Source organism: Trichechus manatus, unplaced genomic scaffold (assembly GCF_000243295.1).
Source record: "Trichechus manatus latirostris isolate Lorelei unplaced genomic scaffold, TriManLat1.0 scaffold00014, whole genome shotgun sequence".
In the NCBI taxonomy this organism is placed as follows: Eukaryota; Metazoa; Chordata; class Mammalia; order Sirenia; family Trichechidae; genus Trichechus; species Trichechus manatus.
This window is the reverse complement of record NW_004443950.1, coordinates 19,181,085-19,195,596: the sequence shown is the minus strand read 5'-3', so window position 1 is coordinate 19,195,596 and position 14,512 is coordinate 19,181,085. Positions and strand designations below refer to the sequence as shown.

Here is a 14,512-nt window from a genome sequence, read left to right as displayed (position 1 = left end):
AGAATAGAACCCCGCTGTAAACCAGGGACTGTCTGTATATACCAGAGCTGATGTTTCTAGAGCTATGTCTGTTTGAACATGACCAGACTCTCAAAACACAACATAAACCTGAACCAAAAAACAAAAAGATCAAAGAGGCCTACAACTCCACTCACCCGTAGAGACAATCACTGTTAACATTTTAATAATATTTCCTGCTGGTCTTTTTATATCTGCATATAAAAACAGATCTATAATGACATTTGGATTATATGAAGTTATATGCTTCACTTATTTCCTGTCATTAAATATTCTTCAAACACGCAATTTTTAGCCATCACTACCGCTGGGGATGGTAAACATCCAACAAGTCCTCGGTCAAGGGCCTGTGTCAGTACTTGCCACACATTTCACTTCATCACCCAGGAAGGCGGTGCTACAATCATCCAGATCTCACAAATGAGAAAGGTTTATGGATTACCTAACTTGCCCAAATTCAATTACAAAATAGCAAAGCACGGATTTGAACCTATGGCTGTATAACAACCTCTCTTAGCAGATATACACAATTTATTCATTCTCCTATTGGACACTTAAGTTACTTCTAATGATTAGCCATTATAAATAATGCTAGAATGAATATCTTTGTATATAAGGCTTTGGTCATCTTAAAATTCCTTACAAAATATTACTTCCTTAAAAAAAAATTAATAAGCCAGACATAAAAGAACACGTATTATATGATCCCACTTACAAGAAATATCTAAAATAGGCAAATGCATGAGGACTCCAGTTTATTAGTGGTTACTAGGGGCTGGGGGAAGAAGGAAACAGGAAGGTATTGCTCAAGGGGCACAGAGTGTCTGCTCAGTGTGATCACAAACTTCCGGAAACAGCGGTGATAGCTGCAGAAGGTGGTGGGTGTAACTATGTCACTTACTTCTGTGCTTAAAAATGGCTAAAATGGTCAATTTTGTTACATATATTTTGCTGTTGCCACTGAGTCGATTTCAACTCATGGTGATCCCCAAGTATGACAGGGTAGAACTGCTCCATGGGGTTTTCAAGGCTGTGACGTTTCAGAAGCAGATCGCCAGGCCTTTATTTTGGAGACACCTCTGGGTGGGTTTGAACTGCTGCCTTTCAGTTAGCAGTCCAGCACTTTAACCATCCGTGCCACTCAGGGACTCCTACATATATTTTACCACAATAAATTAGGAAAAAAATAAAATCTGACCCAGTGGGGCTGCTGGGTCAAAAACCATGTACTCTGTCAGGTTTCTGATGCTCACGGCCAGAGGGTCCTCTGGATATGTAGTGACCACCCTCTGCCCTGGAGCCCTCCCTGATTTACCCAGGAACTGCTTTGAGAATGGCTGAATTCCTCCGCCTCTGTGTTCTACAAGTTAAAGGCCTGGCTGAGGCCCTCTCCTCCGCGGCCCCTCCTGGAGGATGGGGAGGCTCATTAAAAGGAAGGAGAGCCGCCTGTGCTGGGCCCTGGGAGCTGTGAGGTTGACGTGTAGACTCTACGCTCATCAGCACACAATGTCAATTACAGCAGCAGAATCAGAGAGCGAGAAGGCACTTGGGGATTGCATCTGCTACTGTCCTTGGGAGAGAGGAGCAGGATAACAAATGCTCGGGCTGATGGTTTTTCTCTCTGCAGCAGCTCTCAGGACGTGCTGCTTAGGAATAATGGAGGAGAAAGCAGCCCTCTGAGCTCTGCTGCCTGACGCACAAGCTGCCTGACACACAGACGGATGGAGCCTGACTGGCAGCGCGGGCTACACGTCTGCTATTCCTGGCAGGGCTGCATCTTTTATTGATCACAACTGCTTGAGTGGGCCCCGGGTTACCTCTGCGGCTGCAAAGCCTCCCTCAGCCTGGCAGCTCCATCCTCCCTTCCCCACGGAGACCCATTAGTGCTACATCATCAGCACACCCTGATTCTGGGCCTCAAAAATTAAGGGAACACGATGCAGCTGTGTGTTGCCAGCTCACGTGCAGCCCCAGCACACATCATGGCACGGATCTCTCAACCCAGGACCTCATTTCCATGGAGTGTGGTCGCTGGGGACCCACCAGCTCTCACAAACCAGTGCTGTTAAATGCCCCTGCCTTGCTTGACGCCACGGCCAGCATAGATTTCCTGGGCAGTCCTGCCTCATGGACGGGGCACACGCAAAATTCATCAGACACTTGAGGGTGGGTGTGCTCCGCCTCCTGGGAGGATCAAAGGCTTCCTGTGGACTTCTCGTGTGCTTGCAGAACCAGGCCCCACCCAGGGCCGCAGGCCCCTCAAAGGGTACCCAGTCTTGGGGTGAAGATGCAGAGAAGAGGCTGGACCTTCCTTCACCAGCGCCATGTGAAAGCCAGCACTGCTCCAGCTGGCTGGGCTTGACCCCTGCAAGAACCTAAGCTTTCGAAAACAAGTCTTTCCACGGCAGTCTCCTTAAACAGCAGTGCATACAGGGAACTCACGGGTCAAATCTGGCCCAAAGACGGGCTTTCCTTTGCCTGCAATCCTTTTAAAAATCTGCAATTTGTTTCTACAATTTAAGCTCAAGAAACATCACAAACAATCTGGATTTGCAGCTACTCTTGAACAATCAGAATATCTCGCAACCCTGGGCCACCAGTCTGGCAAAGCAGCTGCCCCTTCAGAGGAGGTGTGAGCCCTCCCTGGTCCCACAGCAGTCTCCACCACTCCCTGATGCCTCTCCACAACGAGGCCGAGCAGCAGGGGCCTTCATCGCTGTACTGACCCTTCTCAGGAGACCACTGTTTGCTCTGCCTTCTCAATAATTAAATTCAGGATCATCCACAGGGCGGGGAGGGGGAACTAGATAACCAGGTTTGCTACATCAAGACACCTACATTTTACATGTAATATCGAGTGACCATCCATGGCCTAAGGCCGGCATTGCTGCCTTGTTTCCAAGGACACTTTGTGTCAGCTGTTTCTTGTTTGTGATTTGTCACAGATGGCCAGAAGCCACCTGCAGTTAGAGGACTAAGTACTATAGAACTAGCCTGGAGAACCCTTCCCCCTAAGGAGCTTCCTGTCACCTTCTGTGATCAAGTGACCCTAGCTACCTCGAGCAACTGGGAAACCCCTCCCAGCCCAGGTGGTTCAGTCCAGCAATGTTCACTTGTTGGAAGCTCCATTTCAAGTCACAGAAAATTAAAGGTACTTGGGAGCCCGTGTCACCTCCACAGAAGTGTCCTGCATTTCTGATAGGACAAGTGCAGGGGTCCAGGGCAGGGACTTTGGGGTTCAAAGGTCCTGGGGCTGCAGCCCAGCTGCCACTGACCTCACAGCCTCGGCATCCCCGTCAGTAAATGGGGTGATAACTGTGCCGCATCCTGGGACTTGGGTGGGAATCCCATGTGAGCTATAGATGTTACTGGGACCCACGGCTGCACAAAGTAAGCACCTGTCCCACTGTCAACAAGAGCCCTCATTTCCAACAAGAACAGCAGTGACAATAACAGGAAAATCGATCAATGACAATGCTGATGATGGAGTGCTGCAGAAAGCCCTGAACTCTAAGATAGTCTGTCCTTTGAACTCCGCTGAAGCCTTCCTTTAAGATTCTGCTTATAAATGAAGGTGCAGCATGAGCTGGGCTGTGTGGTTGTGATTCTACACCGCCGTTAAGGACTTTCCTGTCTGGTACTCCAGACCTCCTCTAGCTTCCCACATTTAGAGACCAGTTTACCTGGGTCCAGGTTCTCCTTCCTCTCCTGCCAAGTCACTGTATAATGAAGCTGGGTTTTACCCCAGTTATAAAAACAAAAAATGTCAGACAGCAGCTAGGGAGGCTGAGACACAGAAAGGGCTCTGATTTGGTGGGCCAGAGTCCCTGACTGAGGCAGGTCCAAGGCTGCCCCCTCTAGATTTCATAGCCCTTTCACCAGCCTGGATTCAGGGCAGATCCAAGGCCCCAGGAGGACACTCACACATCTACCCAGGGCACCTAACACCCACTGGGCAACTAAACTGGGAAGTGGATTAATGCCAAGTGATCCCCCCAAGTCCACCTCACCCCACAGGCCTTCAGAGGCTTTTCAGACAGCAGTACCGGTAGGCCGCAAGGGCCTCGCAGCCAGGGCTTCAAACCAGTTTGTTCTGGTTTGACCCCCTGCTAAGAAGTTCCATTTCTACACCAGATGTACTGAATCAGAATCTACATTTAACAAGATTCCCAGGTGATTCTTATACACAAGAATTTTAACAAGCTACCCAGGTGATTCTTATGTATACATAAAAATTTTAACAAGATCCCCAGGTGATTCTTATGTAGCCATTAAGACTTTAACAAGATCCCCAGGTGAATCTTATGTATAAGAATCACCTGGGGATCTTGTTAAAATGTAGATTCTGATTCAGTGTATCTGGGGTGGAAATGGAAATTCTACACAGGGGGTCAAAGTGGAATGAACTGGTTTGAAGCCCCACTCACAGCACACAGAAGGCCCAGGCCTGGGGTGACCTGGATCAGCTCTTTGGCCCCTGCTGCAGGCAGGCCCACCTCTCACTGCACATCTCAGCAGCCACCAGCCAGGTCACTTCTACTAAGTCAGGGGCACTGCCCAGGCAAAATGGCCTCCTCAGAGAGGTCTGCGGTGCAGGTCTGCTGCTGCTTCCAAACAAGGGCGCTCCCGAAGGGCCGAGCAAGGCAGTGGGGAACAGAGAGAACCTGGGGGGGGTGGGTCACTGGAAGCCCTGAGCTGCTGCTTACCTCGTCCGTGTACCAGACGTCGTCCACGGCATACTTCTCCTTGAAGTGCTCCTTGGAATGGATCCTCAAAGAGAAACACAAGGAGTGCCAGGTCAGCGTTCGGCAATAGCTCAGCACAGGCCACCTTCCCGCCGCCAAGTCCAGATGATGCAGCGGCAGGCCCACCCCTACCATGGCCAGCACTGAGTGGGCCTGCCCAACACAAACTCAGAGGTCAAAGGTCACTGGGCCACTGCGTGACCTCAGCCAACCTCCACTCACTCCTGCTTCCAGCCTGTGACCCTGACAGCCGGTGACAAGTAGCTACGGACAAGCTCCCTAGTCATCTCCCTCCAAAGCCAGCAGAGCCCACCAGGAAGCCAGCCAGTGTGCCCCACCCTCTGGGACATGGGATGAGCTGCTTCCCAGCCCGAAATAGAGCCTCTTTAAAAGGAAGTTAAAAGATGAATTAACATTTTAAAGCAGTCAATATCAATCTTGCTCAACGTGATGAGAAAAATTCACGTTTACTCGTCATATCAGAAAAAGCAGCCCGAGAAGACAAAGCAGGCGAGGTCAGACGCCCTCCCCCACTTGCAGAGGGCTCACAGCTGTGCCAGGCGGGCCCCAGCCTGGATCCAGCAAGCTGCTGTCCCCCACCCAGTCTCTTTGGTGGGCAGATGAGTCAGTGTCACTGCTGGTGACAGAACTTACATGAGGAGGGACACTTACTGAATGGGGGAAGGTATCCAGAGCCAACACCAATGACACACACACGTGCCATCCCCACCCCGGCCTGTCTACGGTCTTGTATTATTATAGTCACCGGGTGTTCGAGCCACAAGAGGCCTCAGAAAAAACAGCAGATGGTTTTCACATTGTGCTCCCCGGGCTCTCGAGGGGTGAGCAGCTGATTGGGGGAGGGGGGTGTATGTGCAGAGAACGATGTGCCTGGGGAGGCCCAGAGAGAACAGGGCCGTGAGAGGACTTAGGGACTTGGAAATGACTTTCTTGAAGCACGAGGTCCCTTGTCGGCATGCCATATGCCACTCTCGTTCTCTGCAGCATTGCTGCCCAGGAAACAGAGCCCGCTCCTTTCTGAGCCTCCGCCACCTCCCTCTCCACCTAAACAAGCATCCTGAAGCAGACTGTGGACAGGGGCACGACCACAGGAGCCTGGGGGCAGATGGGTGGGTGGCTGGCGGCAGCAGCAGCAGGGAGCTCACAGCTACATGCAACAAGCAGAGCTCAGCTAGGAAACCCAGCTGCAGGATGGGGAGACTCTGGTCTCACTTGTTCCCACTCACCGGTTCTGACTCACAGCGACACAATAGGACAGTAGAACTGCCCCACAGGGTTTCCAAGGAGCAGCTGGTGGATCTGAACTGCTGACCTTTTGGTTAGCAGCCCAGCTCTTAATTCACTACGCCACCAGGACTCCCCTGGTCTCACTAGGACTGTTTAATACAGCCCCAAAAGCTCTTTGGCTTTATCTCCCTTTTGGCTTCTCTGAAGTGCACTGGGTGTCAAGCTCCTACCGTTAACTAAATTTGTACAGTTCAGCCACATTCATTCTTGTTTGAGACAGGACTCGAAAGTTAAATGGCCAAAGTCTGGCCTACTAACAAAGCATCTATTGACGAGCACCTCACCGGGCCTCTGGAAGCACCAGTTCCAGGGAGTATGACCAGAGCCTGCAGACCCTTACTACTGAGCGGTGACCTTCTCAGCACCGAGTTTACCCTGCAGCCATGCACAAAAGCACAGGCCAGAAAAGCAAGAGGCGGGGCCATCAGTGAAACGTGTGTCTAGGCGCCATCAGCGTGCCCACTCTGACTCCCCAGCTCCAGTCCCAGCTCCAGGACAGATGCCCCAACATCCTCTGGTCCTCAGTCATTTCACCACCACCAGCTGTGACATGCCTGGAACGCACACTCCCAGCAGATCTGGGGACCGCAGAGGACCAGCTTTTGAGGCCAGCTTTGATGCCCCCGTACGGAGATGCAGCTTGGCCATTAACATGGGCACCTGGCCTATTCACTTCTATGTTGTTAGCTGCTACCACATTGGCCCCTGACTCACAGTGACCCCATGCACAGCCAGACTGGGCTGTTGTGATTCACTGGCTGATTTCTGAAGTAGATCACCAGGCCTTTCTTCCTAGTCTGTCCCGGTCTAAAAGCTCCACTGAAACCTATTCAGCATCACAGCAACACACGAACCACCAGTGACAGAGACTGGTGGCTGCACCTGAGGTGCAGAGGCCGGAATCAAACCTGGGTCTCCTGTATGGAAGGCAAGAATTCTACCGGGGCACCAACACTGCCCTCCCCACTTCTGTAGGATGCCCTAAACCTCCCAGCTCACCCAAACCGTCCTGGCAAGGAAGCCACTAGGCAATGTGTCACCACTGTCACTGCCCAAGAAGTCTGGGCGGTGAGGCCTCATCACGCTTAGGAGACTTGAGGCCCAGAACATCTCCATGTACCATGTTTTTATGCAAATAACATGCGCATTATGCAGCTTCTTTTCTGCCAACCCTCCGCACTTATTTTCTGAAGCACACTATGCCAATTTCCGCACATTATATGTGTGTGCGTGTTATTTACATAGGTGCGTTATTTGCAGAAAGACAGTAAGCTTGAGGTCATGGTCTAAATGTGGAGCCAGAGGAGACGGGAGGAGGGGAGGCAAAGAGGAGGTGAAAACAAGGGAGTTGTGGTCTGTGGGTGGTCCCAGGGCTGTGCGTGCCCCTGCCCACTCACCATTCCCCTCACCACAAGGAGCCAAGGAGGGGCATATGCCGACCAGCCCACAGGAGACCCTGCTGCTGCTGCCCCAGTGTCCGGGGGAGTGAGCACAGGCCCCACCAAATGCCCTCTGCCCAGGAGGTGCCTGCCCTCCTCACCGAAGGCCAGATGACACAGTTCGGCCAGACCACAGCTGGGCCTTGAAGGTCAAAAGTCACGTCCCTAGTGGCAGGCCTGCTTCTCATCGGGAATAACCATTTGACAGACAAAACCTGAAAAGCTGTGAGCATCTTCTCTATCACTTTGCATTTCATTCTTTTTAGAAGGGCAGAGATAACTAACCTTGAATAGTGCTTATTTTTCATGTTTTGGGGGCTAATTAGAGTAAAAATCATTTAAATATCACCCTTGTGGATAAGTGTGCAGACCGCCACATCAAATCAGCACTGAAGGCTTAGCAGCCACACCTTGGAAGGGGCTGGCAGGAGAATGAGCGGCATGTCCACAAGAGCCCTGCAAGGCTGGCTGAAAAGGTCACTGGGCCTGCTGGAGGGCCAGACTGGCCAGGGCTGAGGTGGCTGCTGGGAGGGCCTGCATCCTGCCCTGCCTGGAGTCTGGGGTCCAGCAGGGGCAGCTCATGCCAGGTCCCCTCATACAGGAGAGCCAAGTAGAAACAACTAGATCAGGAGAGGATGCCCTCGAGCCAGCGACCAGGACTGGCCAGCAGGGAAGCCTATCTTACCCCCAAAACTCTCCCTTCAAGTGGAAGGGGCAACTTTGGCATGAAAGGAGAGAAAGCACAGACTCAAAGGAGGTCGTGTCCCCGAATGAGGCCAGCCTCCAGGCACCCAGCCCGAGCAGGCCTTCGCTGTCCACAGCTGGGCCCAGCATGAGTTAGAGGAGACCCAGCCCCTGCAGGCCTTCGCCGTCCACAGCTGGGCCCAGCATGAGTTAGAGGAGACCCAGCCCCTGCAGGCCTTCGCTGTCCACAGCTGGGCCCAGGATGAGTTAGAGGAGACCTTTCCAAGAAGTCAGGGTCAGAGCCGATGCCTGCTCACTCCTCGGTGGGTGCCAACACCCTGCACGTGGCCTCCTGCGGGAAAGAGGCATTAAATTACTGCCGTACCATGCAGACATGACGAGGCCCTCTAGAAAATAAAATTTCAAAGAGCAGGTCTTGCTGGCTGCTGACCACCTGCATGCAGTTAATGAATAAGTAATGGGGCCAAATTACAGCAGTCACCATCAATTTCCAGCGCCGGAGCCTGCCTTCAGCTACAAACAATGCCGCTGCCTTTCATTCCGCCCTGCAGAAGGTGTCAGCACCTGCTCCAGAATGGAAGTCGGCAGCCATTGCAAGATTCTATGAGCTTGTCAAAGAGAAGAGCAAACCTCCCTGAAGCAACGCAAGTGCCTTGTCCTGGAGACCACTCCCAGGGGCGAGGCCTACAGCACCTTCTCAGAGGCCAGCAGAGGTGAGAGGGAGCACACGAGGACCCTGAGCTAGCGGAGCCACCTAGCCAGGCCTCAGGGGGCACAGGCTCAGACTCCCCCAGAACCATCCTGGGTCAGAGTCAAGGAATTTCCTTGGCCCGTTTCAGGCCGGCCTGTACCCCTCAGTGCCTCACACACCCTCCCTGAAAAGAGGAAGCCAGGGCGGAGGCCAGGAGACAGGCTGAGGCAGCCTTGGACATCACAACACAAGGTGGGTATGTGGGATGGGGGCAGGTGGGGGCAGGGAGGCTGTCAAACCCTCCTCTCTCCCCAACCCCACACACACATCGCTTCCCATATCAAAAGGATCAGTGCTCAGAGCCTTGGGTCCTCGGCCCTGGTGAAATCACTCACTCCTCTTCTCCTGGGCAGCCTGGGCCCACCCAGATCCTCAGCAGGGTGAGCAGCCTCCTCCCTACACAGCCCAGGCCAGGCACCCATCTCACGTCCTAACCCCACAGTCTCAGCCACGGCCGGAGGCAGAACAAAGCCAAGTTGTAAAGGTTCTGGGAGGGTCCCCTCAACTTGGCCCAAAGCCGCTCACCCTCTGTGAGCTCTGAAGCTGCCCAGGGTGTAGAACCAGACAGCCTCCTGCCTGCTCAGAGCACCCGGGCACTCAGGCTCTCAAAACGGGATTCCAACCAGTCCATTTCTGACCCAGTTCATTTCAGGTTTGAACCCTGCTGAGAAGCTGCATTTCTAACAAGCTCCCTGTGGAGAATTTACATTTCTAACAACTTGTACATAAGAATCACCTGGGGATTTTGTTAAAATGTAGATTCTGATTCAGTACATCTGGGGTGGAAATGCAAATTCTCAGCAGGGGTTCAAACCAAAATGAACCGGGTTTGAAACCCTACTTCAAAAAGGCACCACATTTTTGTAGGAGTAAAGACTCCAAATAAAAATAAATTAGAAGTCACCACAATGCTGTCCCAGAGGGGGTCTGGAAAGAGGAAAAGGCCTGGCCCCAAGCTGCCCACAGCCCCCTGGGCCAGTATCTGCAATCCTGACAACAGGACGGACCACTGACACAGGAAGTCAAGTGGCAGATCCTGCAGATGGGGTGTTGTTTCCCTGGGCAGTTTTGGATTGCACTGTCTGCCAGATGGATTTTCAAAAGCTATCAGATAGAGACTCAAAAGAAAGCTGAGGAGCTGAAGGTCAAATGTTCAGTCTGGTGGGTTTGGATTGCAAAGGCCAGGGAATCCCGTCAGCCTTGCTCTCTGCGCCTCACTGATTATAAGTTACCGGAAGCAGCTGCTCCCAAACAACAAACCCAGTCTCTCCCAGAGGCTCGGGACATGGGGGCTAGGAGAGGGTCCCAGGAGAGCAGCAGAAGGAAAAGGCCTGATGGGGTGGCCAGAGACGGGAGACAGGGCTCTCTCTGCTGAGGGCCAGACCCCTCTCCTTGTGCACCACGGCTGCTCGGTGGGCCCACCCAGCATGCACAGGGAGCCCGTTCCAACAGTAGAGACATACCCTGCAGACCTATTTCTACCCTCAAAGGTCATCCAGGCTTAAACGTCTGTACTAGACAATCAGCTGGCTCAGCAAAGCAGGGACAGACTAACGGAGAACTTTTAACAGCCGCTCTGAAGCCCAGCTATGGCCAAGGTGCAGAATTATTCCTGTATTAATGAAAATCAGGCTCCAAAAAGCCAACTGCTAACAGCTGTTCCTTGACCAACCAGAGCCTGGGTTTTAAAGCCTCCAGTCAAGTGCCGTTCGGCTCCCAGATGGCAGTTGTGGGGGAGACAAGGGGGAGGCTGGCGCAGGCTTTCCCACTGGACTGAGTCCCCAAGGCAGGGACTAGGCCCTCCCCCCAGCCCGGAGGACGGACACCCTCAACCCGCAGATTATCTGCTGAGTAGACGGCTCTTTTTGACTTTGTGTGAGAGTCAGCACTTCATAAAAAGAAGTAAACAGAAGAGGAGATACACTCAGAGCCCCTCCACCCTCCAGAAAGAAACGCCCATGGAGGCCTGCAGAGGCCCTGATCAGACCCTCCCTACACTGCTTTCCATCCCACGTCTGCCCAACTCCTGCAGCTGGGCCACTTAGTGGGACATCTCAGCAAGCTCTGAGCCGGAAGGGAGGCTCGTGGGGAAGGGGAGAGGGCAGCCAGGTCAAAACCATGATGCCACCAGGCCAAGGGCCATTTGGCACAGGGGCCCCAGCTGCTCCCAGGACGTGCTACTTGCCGGAAAGACTGAGGCCACAACTCTGCTCATGTGATCACTCGGGGTGGAGAAAGGATTCTGGGAGTATTCTCTTACTGAGTCCAGATCTAAACTCTCACCAGAAAAATCGCCATCGCTGGCTGTGCAGTTACTGGGGCTACAACAAATCACCCCAACGCCTAGTGCTATGCTCTGCAGAGACACCATGCCGAGCGGTCAGCAGGGGCAGACCACAGGACCTGCACAGCCACACCATCAACTGAGCCTCAGTGTCCTCTCTCATAGCAAGGCAGGAAGACCCTTTTCCAGGGCAGCCAGACGGATTCAGGCAGGAACAGAATAAAGATCATGGCAGGGTAGAGAGGCAAGGACTAGGGGAGGTGGGTGCCACCTTCCCCATGAGCACCCCAGAAGAGCAGGGGGAGTAGGTGCCATCTTCCCCAAGAGTACCCCACAAAAGCAGAGGGAGGTGAGTGCCACCTTCCCCTGGAACACCCCGCAAGAGCTGGGGGAGGTGGGTGCCACCTTCCCCAGGAGCACCCCACAAGAGCTGGGGGAGTAGGTGCCATCTTCCCCAGGAGTACCCCACAAAAGCAGAGGGAGGTGAGTGCCACCTTCCCCTGGAACACCCCACAAGAGCTGGGGGAGGTGGGTGCCACCTTCCCCAGGAGCACCCCACAAGAGCTGGGGGAGTGGGTGTCACCCTTTCCCAGGAGCACCCCTCTGTCTCTTGGCTTACATCTGGTGGTGGAGCAGGAAGAGGGGCCCAGGTGAATGGACTGAGGAGAACCCCACACCACACCAAGCCTGAGGGAGATTTCTCTGCAGGTGTAAGATGCACTCTGACAGAGCAGTTAGGAGATGTCAGAGGGCCAGAGTAGACATGTGTCTTGCCTGGCCCCTTCCCACTATCTTGCCCCCCGGCCTCCTCCTCCTCCAATACATCCCCACCCAGTCCTGGGGCAGTGTAAAACTGGAGTCCGCTGGAGGCCCAGAACCTCACGAGGACCCTCAGGGCAGATGGACAGAAAGGGCTCACTGTTGTATAATGAGCAGGTTCCCCCGGGTGCCTGGATTAGGGTGCGGCCCCTTCCCAAAGGGAGTGGAGGGGCATTCAGCATGGCTGAGCATGGAGCACAGGAGGGTCCTCCAGTTCTATACTTCCCCAGGCCTGGGTGGGGATGTGTAGAAGGAGGGGGTTGGGCAGGGGGACAAGATGGGGTAAAGCGGCATGTCCACTCCCCGCCCACCTTCTCAAGGGCCTTGCCAGGAGCACGGCCCACTTCTCTTCTGCTGCCAATTCTGCTTAAAGCTGAGTCTTTACAGCTAAGCCAAAGGCCAGGGCCAGGCCAAGGCCTGCCAGGTGGCCCTAGAGCAGGATCATCACCAACTTGCCAGCCTTAACCTCCTCACCCCAGGACCGTCGAAGAGGTCCACACCAGGGCCACAAAAGGAAGCTATCAGCACAAAGAGCAAAAGATAAATAAATGGGACCTCATAAAAATTATAAACTTTTGTTCATCAAAAGACTTTACCAAAAAAATGAAAAGACAAGCAACTGACTAGGAGAATATCTTCAGAAATCATATATCCGATAAGACTCTAATAACCAAAATACACCCTCTCCTCACTTATCGACATGGTTAGTTGCCAAAGACCAGGCTGTTATGTGAAACTGGTGTTATGCAAAAATGGAGGATGACCACATCGGATCACAAAAATGGAAGATGACTACATCATTACATAACTGCCAAATTACTTCATTACATGACTGCCAAGTTACATCATTACATAACTGCCAAACCACTGAGAATCACAGCCCAGCCAGGTTGACACTAACCTTAACCAGCAAAGCCAGTGTTACTCTCACCTGGCACCTCAGCGTTTGTTACTGCCGGATGTATGTCGTTAATGAGCAAAACAGTTGGATAGCAGATTTTTTTACTGTTGTCATAAATGTGAAATGGAGGATCATGAGATAGTCAATAAGGAGAACGTGTATATATAAAACTTTGACAACAACAAAAAGACAACCCAATCATAAAATGAACAAAGGACTTGAATAGACATTTCAGCAAAGAGGACAATCAGATAGCCACTGAACACATGAAAAGATGCTCAACGTCATTAGCCATCTGAGATGCAAATCAAAACCCCAATGAGATACCATTTCACTCCCACTAGGATGGCTAAGATAACCCAGAAAATAACAAACGGTGGCGAGGATGTGGAGAAATTGGAACTCATACTCATTGCTGGTGGGAATGCAAAATGGTACAGCTGTTGTCGAAAACAGTGTGGCAGTTCCTCAAAAAACTAAAAATAGAACTACCATATGACCCAGCAATTCCACTCCTAGGTATATACCCAAAAGACTTGAAAGCAGAGACTCAAACAGACACTTGTACACCAGTGTTTACTACAGCACTATTCACAACAGCCAAAAGGTGGAAACAACCTAAATCCCATCAATGGACAAATAAAACATGGTACATGCAGACAATGACTACTACACTCAGCCAGTAGAAGAAACGAAGTCTTGATACATGCTATGATATGGATAGTTTGAATACATTACACTGAGTGAAATCAGTCAGTCACAAAAGGGCAAATATTGTATCACATCACTTAAATAAAAAGACAAGAAAAGGCAATGTACAAGGAACAAAGTTTGTTAGTGGTTACCACGGGGGGGAAGGGAGGGTGCGGTGGTTTAATTACCTTTGTGTGTGGCCTTTCTAGCCATGGTCCTGTAACTCCCACCCAGGTGATAGTGTGGTAGGGTAATTGTGGCCTACTAAGGGGATTGGTCAGTTTTGCCTTAAAAGAGAGCCAATTCCAGAGCAGAGAAGAGGAGCCCACCACCGCCAAGGAAGGAGAGAGCTGGCAGAAGCCTAGGGCCAGGGAGAGATGTGACTGTGAGCACAGGTGGGAAAAGGCTATCTTGATGGAAGAGTTGCATTTTCAGCGTTCCTGAGCCTGAATTTTAACTGTTACTTCCCTAATAAACCCCATAATCGTGAGTATGGTCTAGGAGTTGTGTGTGGCCATTGCAATGAATTATCGAACCCACCAGAGAAGTAGAGTGCTATGCAAGGGACGGTTCGTGCCAGAGTTAGTAGAGATGATGGAGAGAGGAGGCATGTCTGACCTCGGCCTCGTAGGAATCAAAGCCTTGGGCTGTTGATCTTGGTTCTCCTTCTGCTTTGTGAAGGTAGAGAAGGTTGGACACTTCCCTCAAGCCATTTTTACAGAGTAGGCTAGGAGGCGTTAATGGTGATGGAAAAATCCCACTGGTTAAGGGTAGGGTTGCACAGCCGATTACTGTAATTGCTATCAATAAGTTATACACTTGTAAAAGGTTCAACTGGCAAAAGTTGCG

The 14,512-nt window shown here is 51.9% G+C and overlaps 1 protein-coding gene across 1 annotated transcript in view; it reads right to left on the bottom strand.

Annotated features, from left to right (window-relative positions):
- PEPD (peptidase D) overlaps nucleotides 1-14,512 on the bottom strand; it is a 147,928-nt gene that overhangs the window by 119,819 nt on the left and 13,597 nt on the right. The window contains exon 4 of the mRNA XM_004371606.2: nucleotides 4,725-4,788. Coding sequence (XP_004371663.1) covers nucleotides 4,725-4,788 — 64 coding nt within the window. The remainder of the gene's footprint in view (nucleotides 1-4,724; nucleotides 4,789-14,512) is intronic.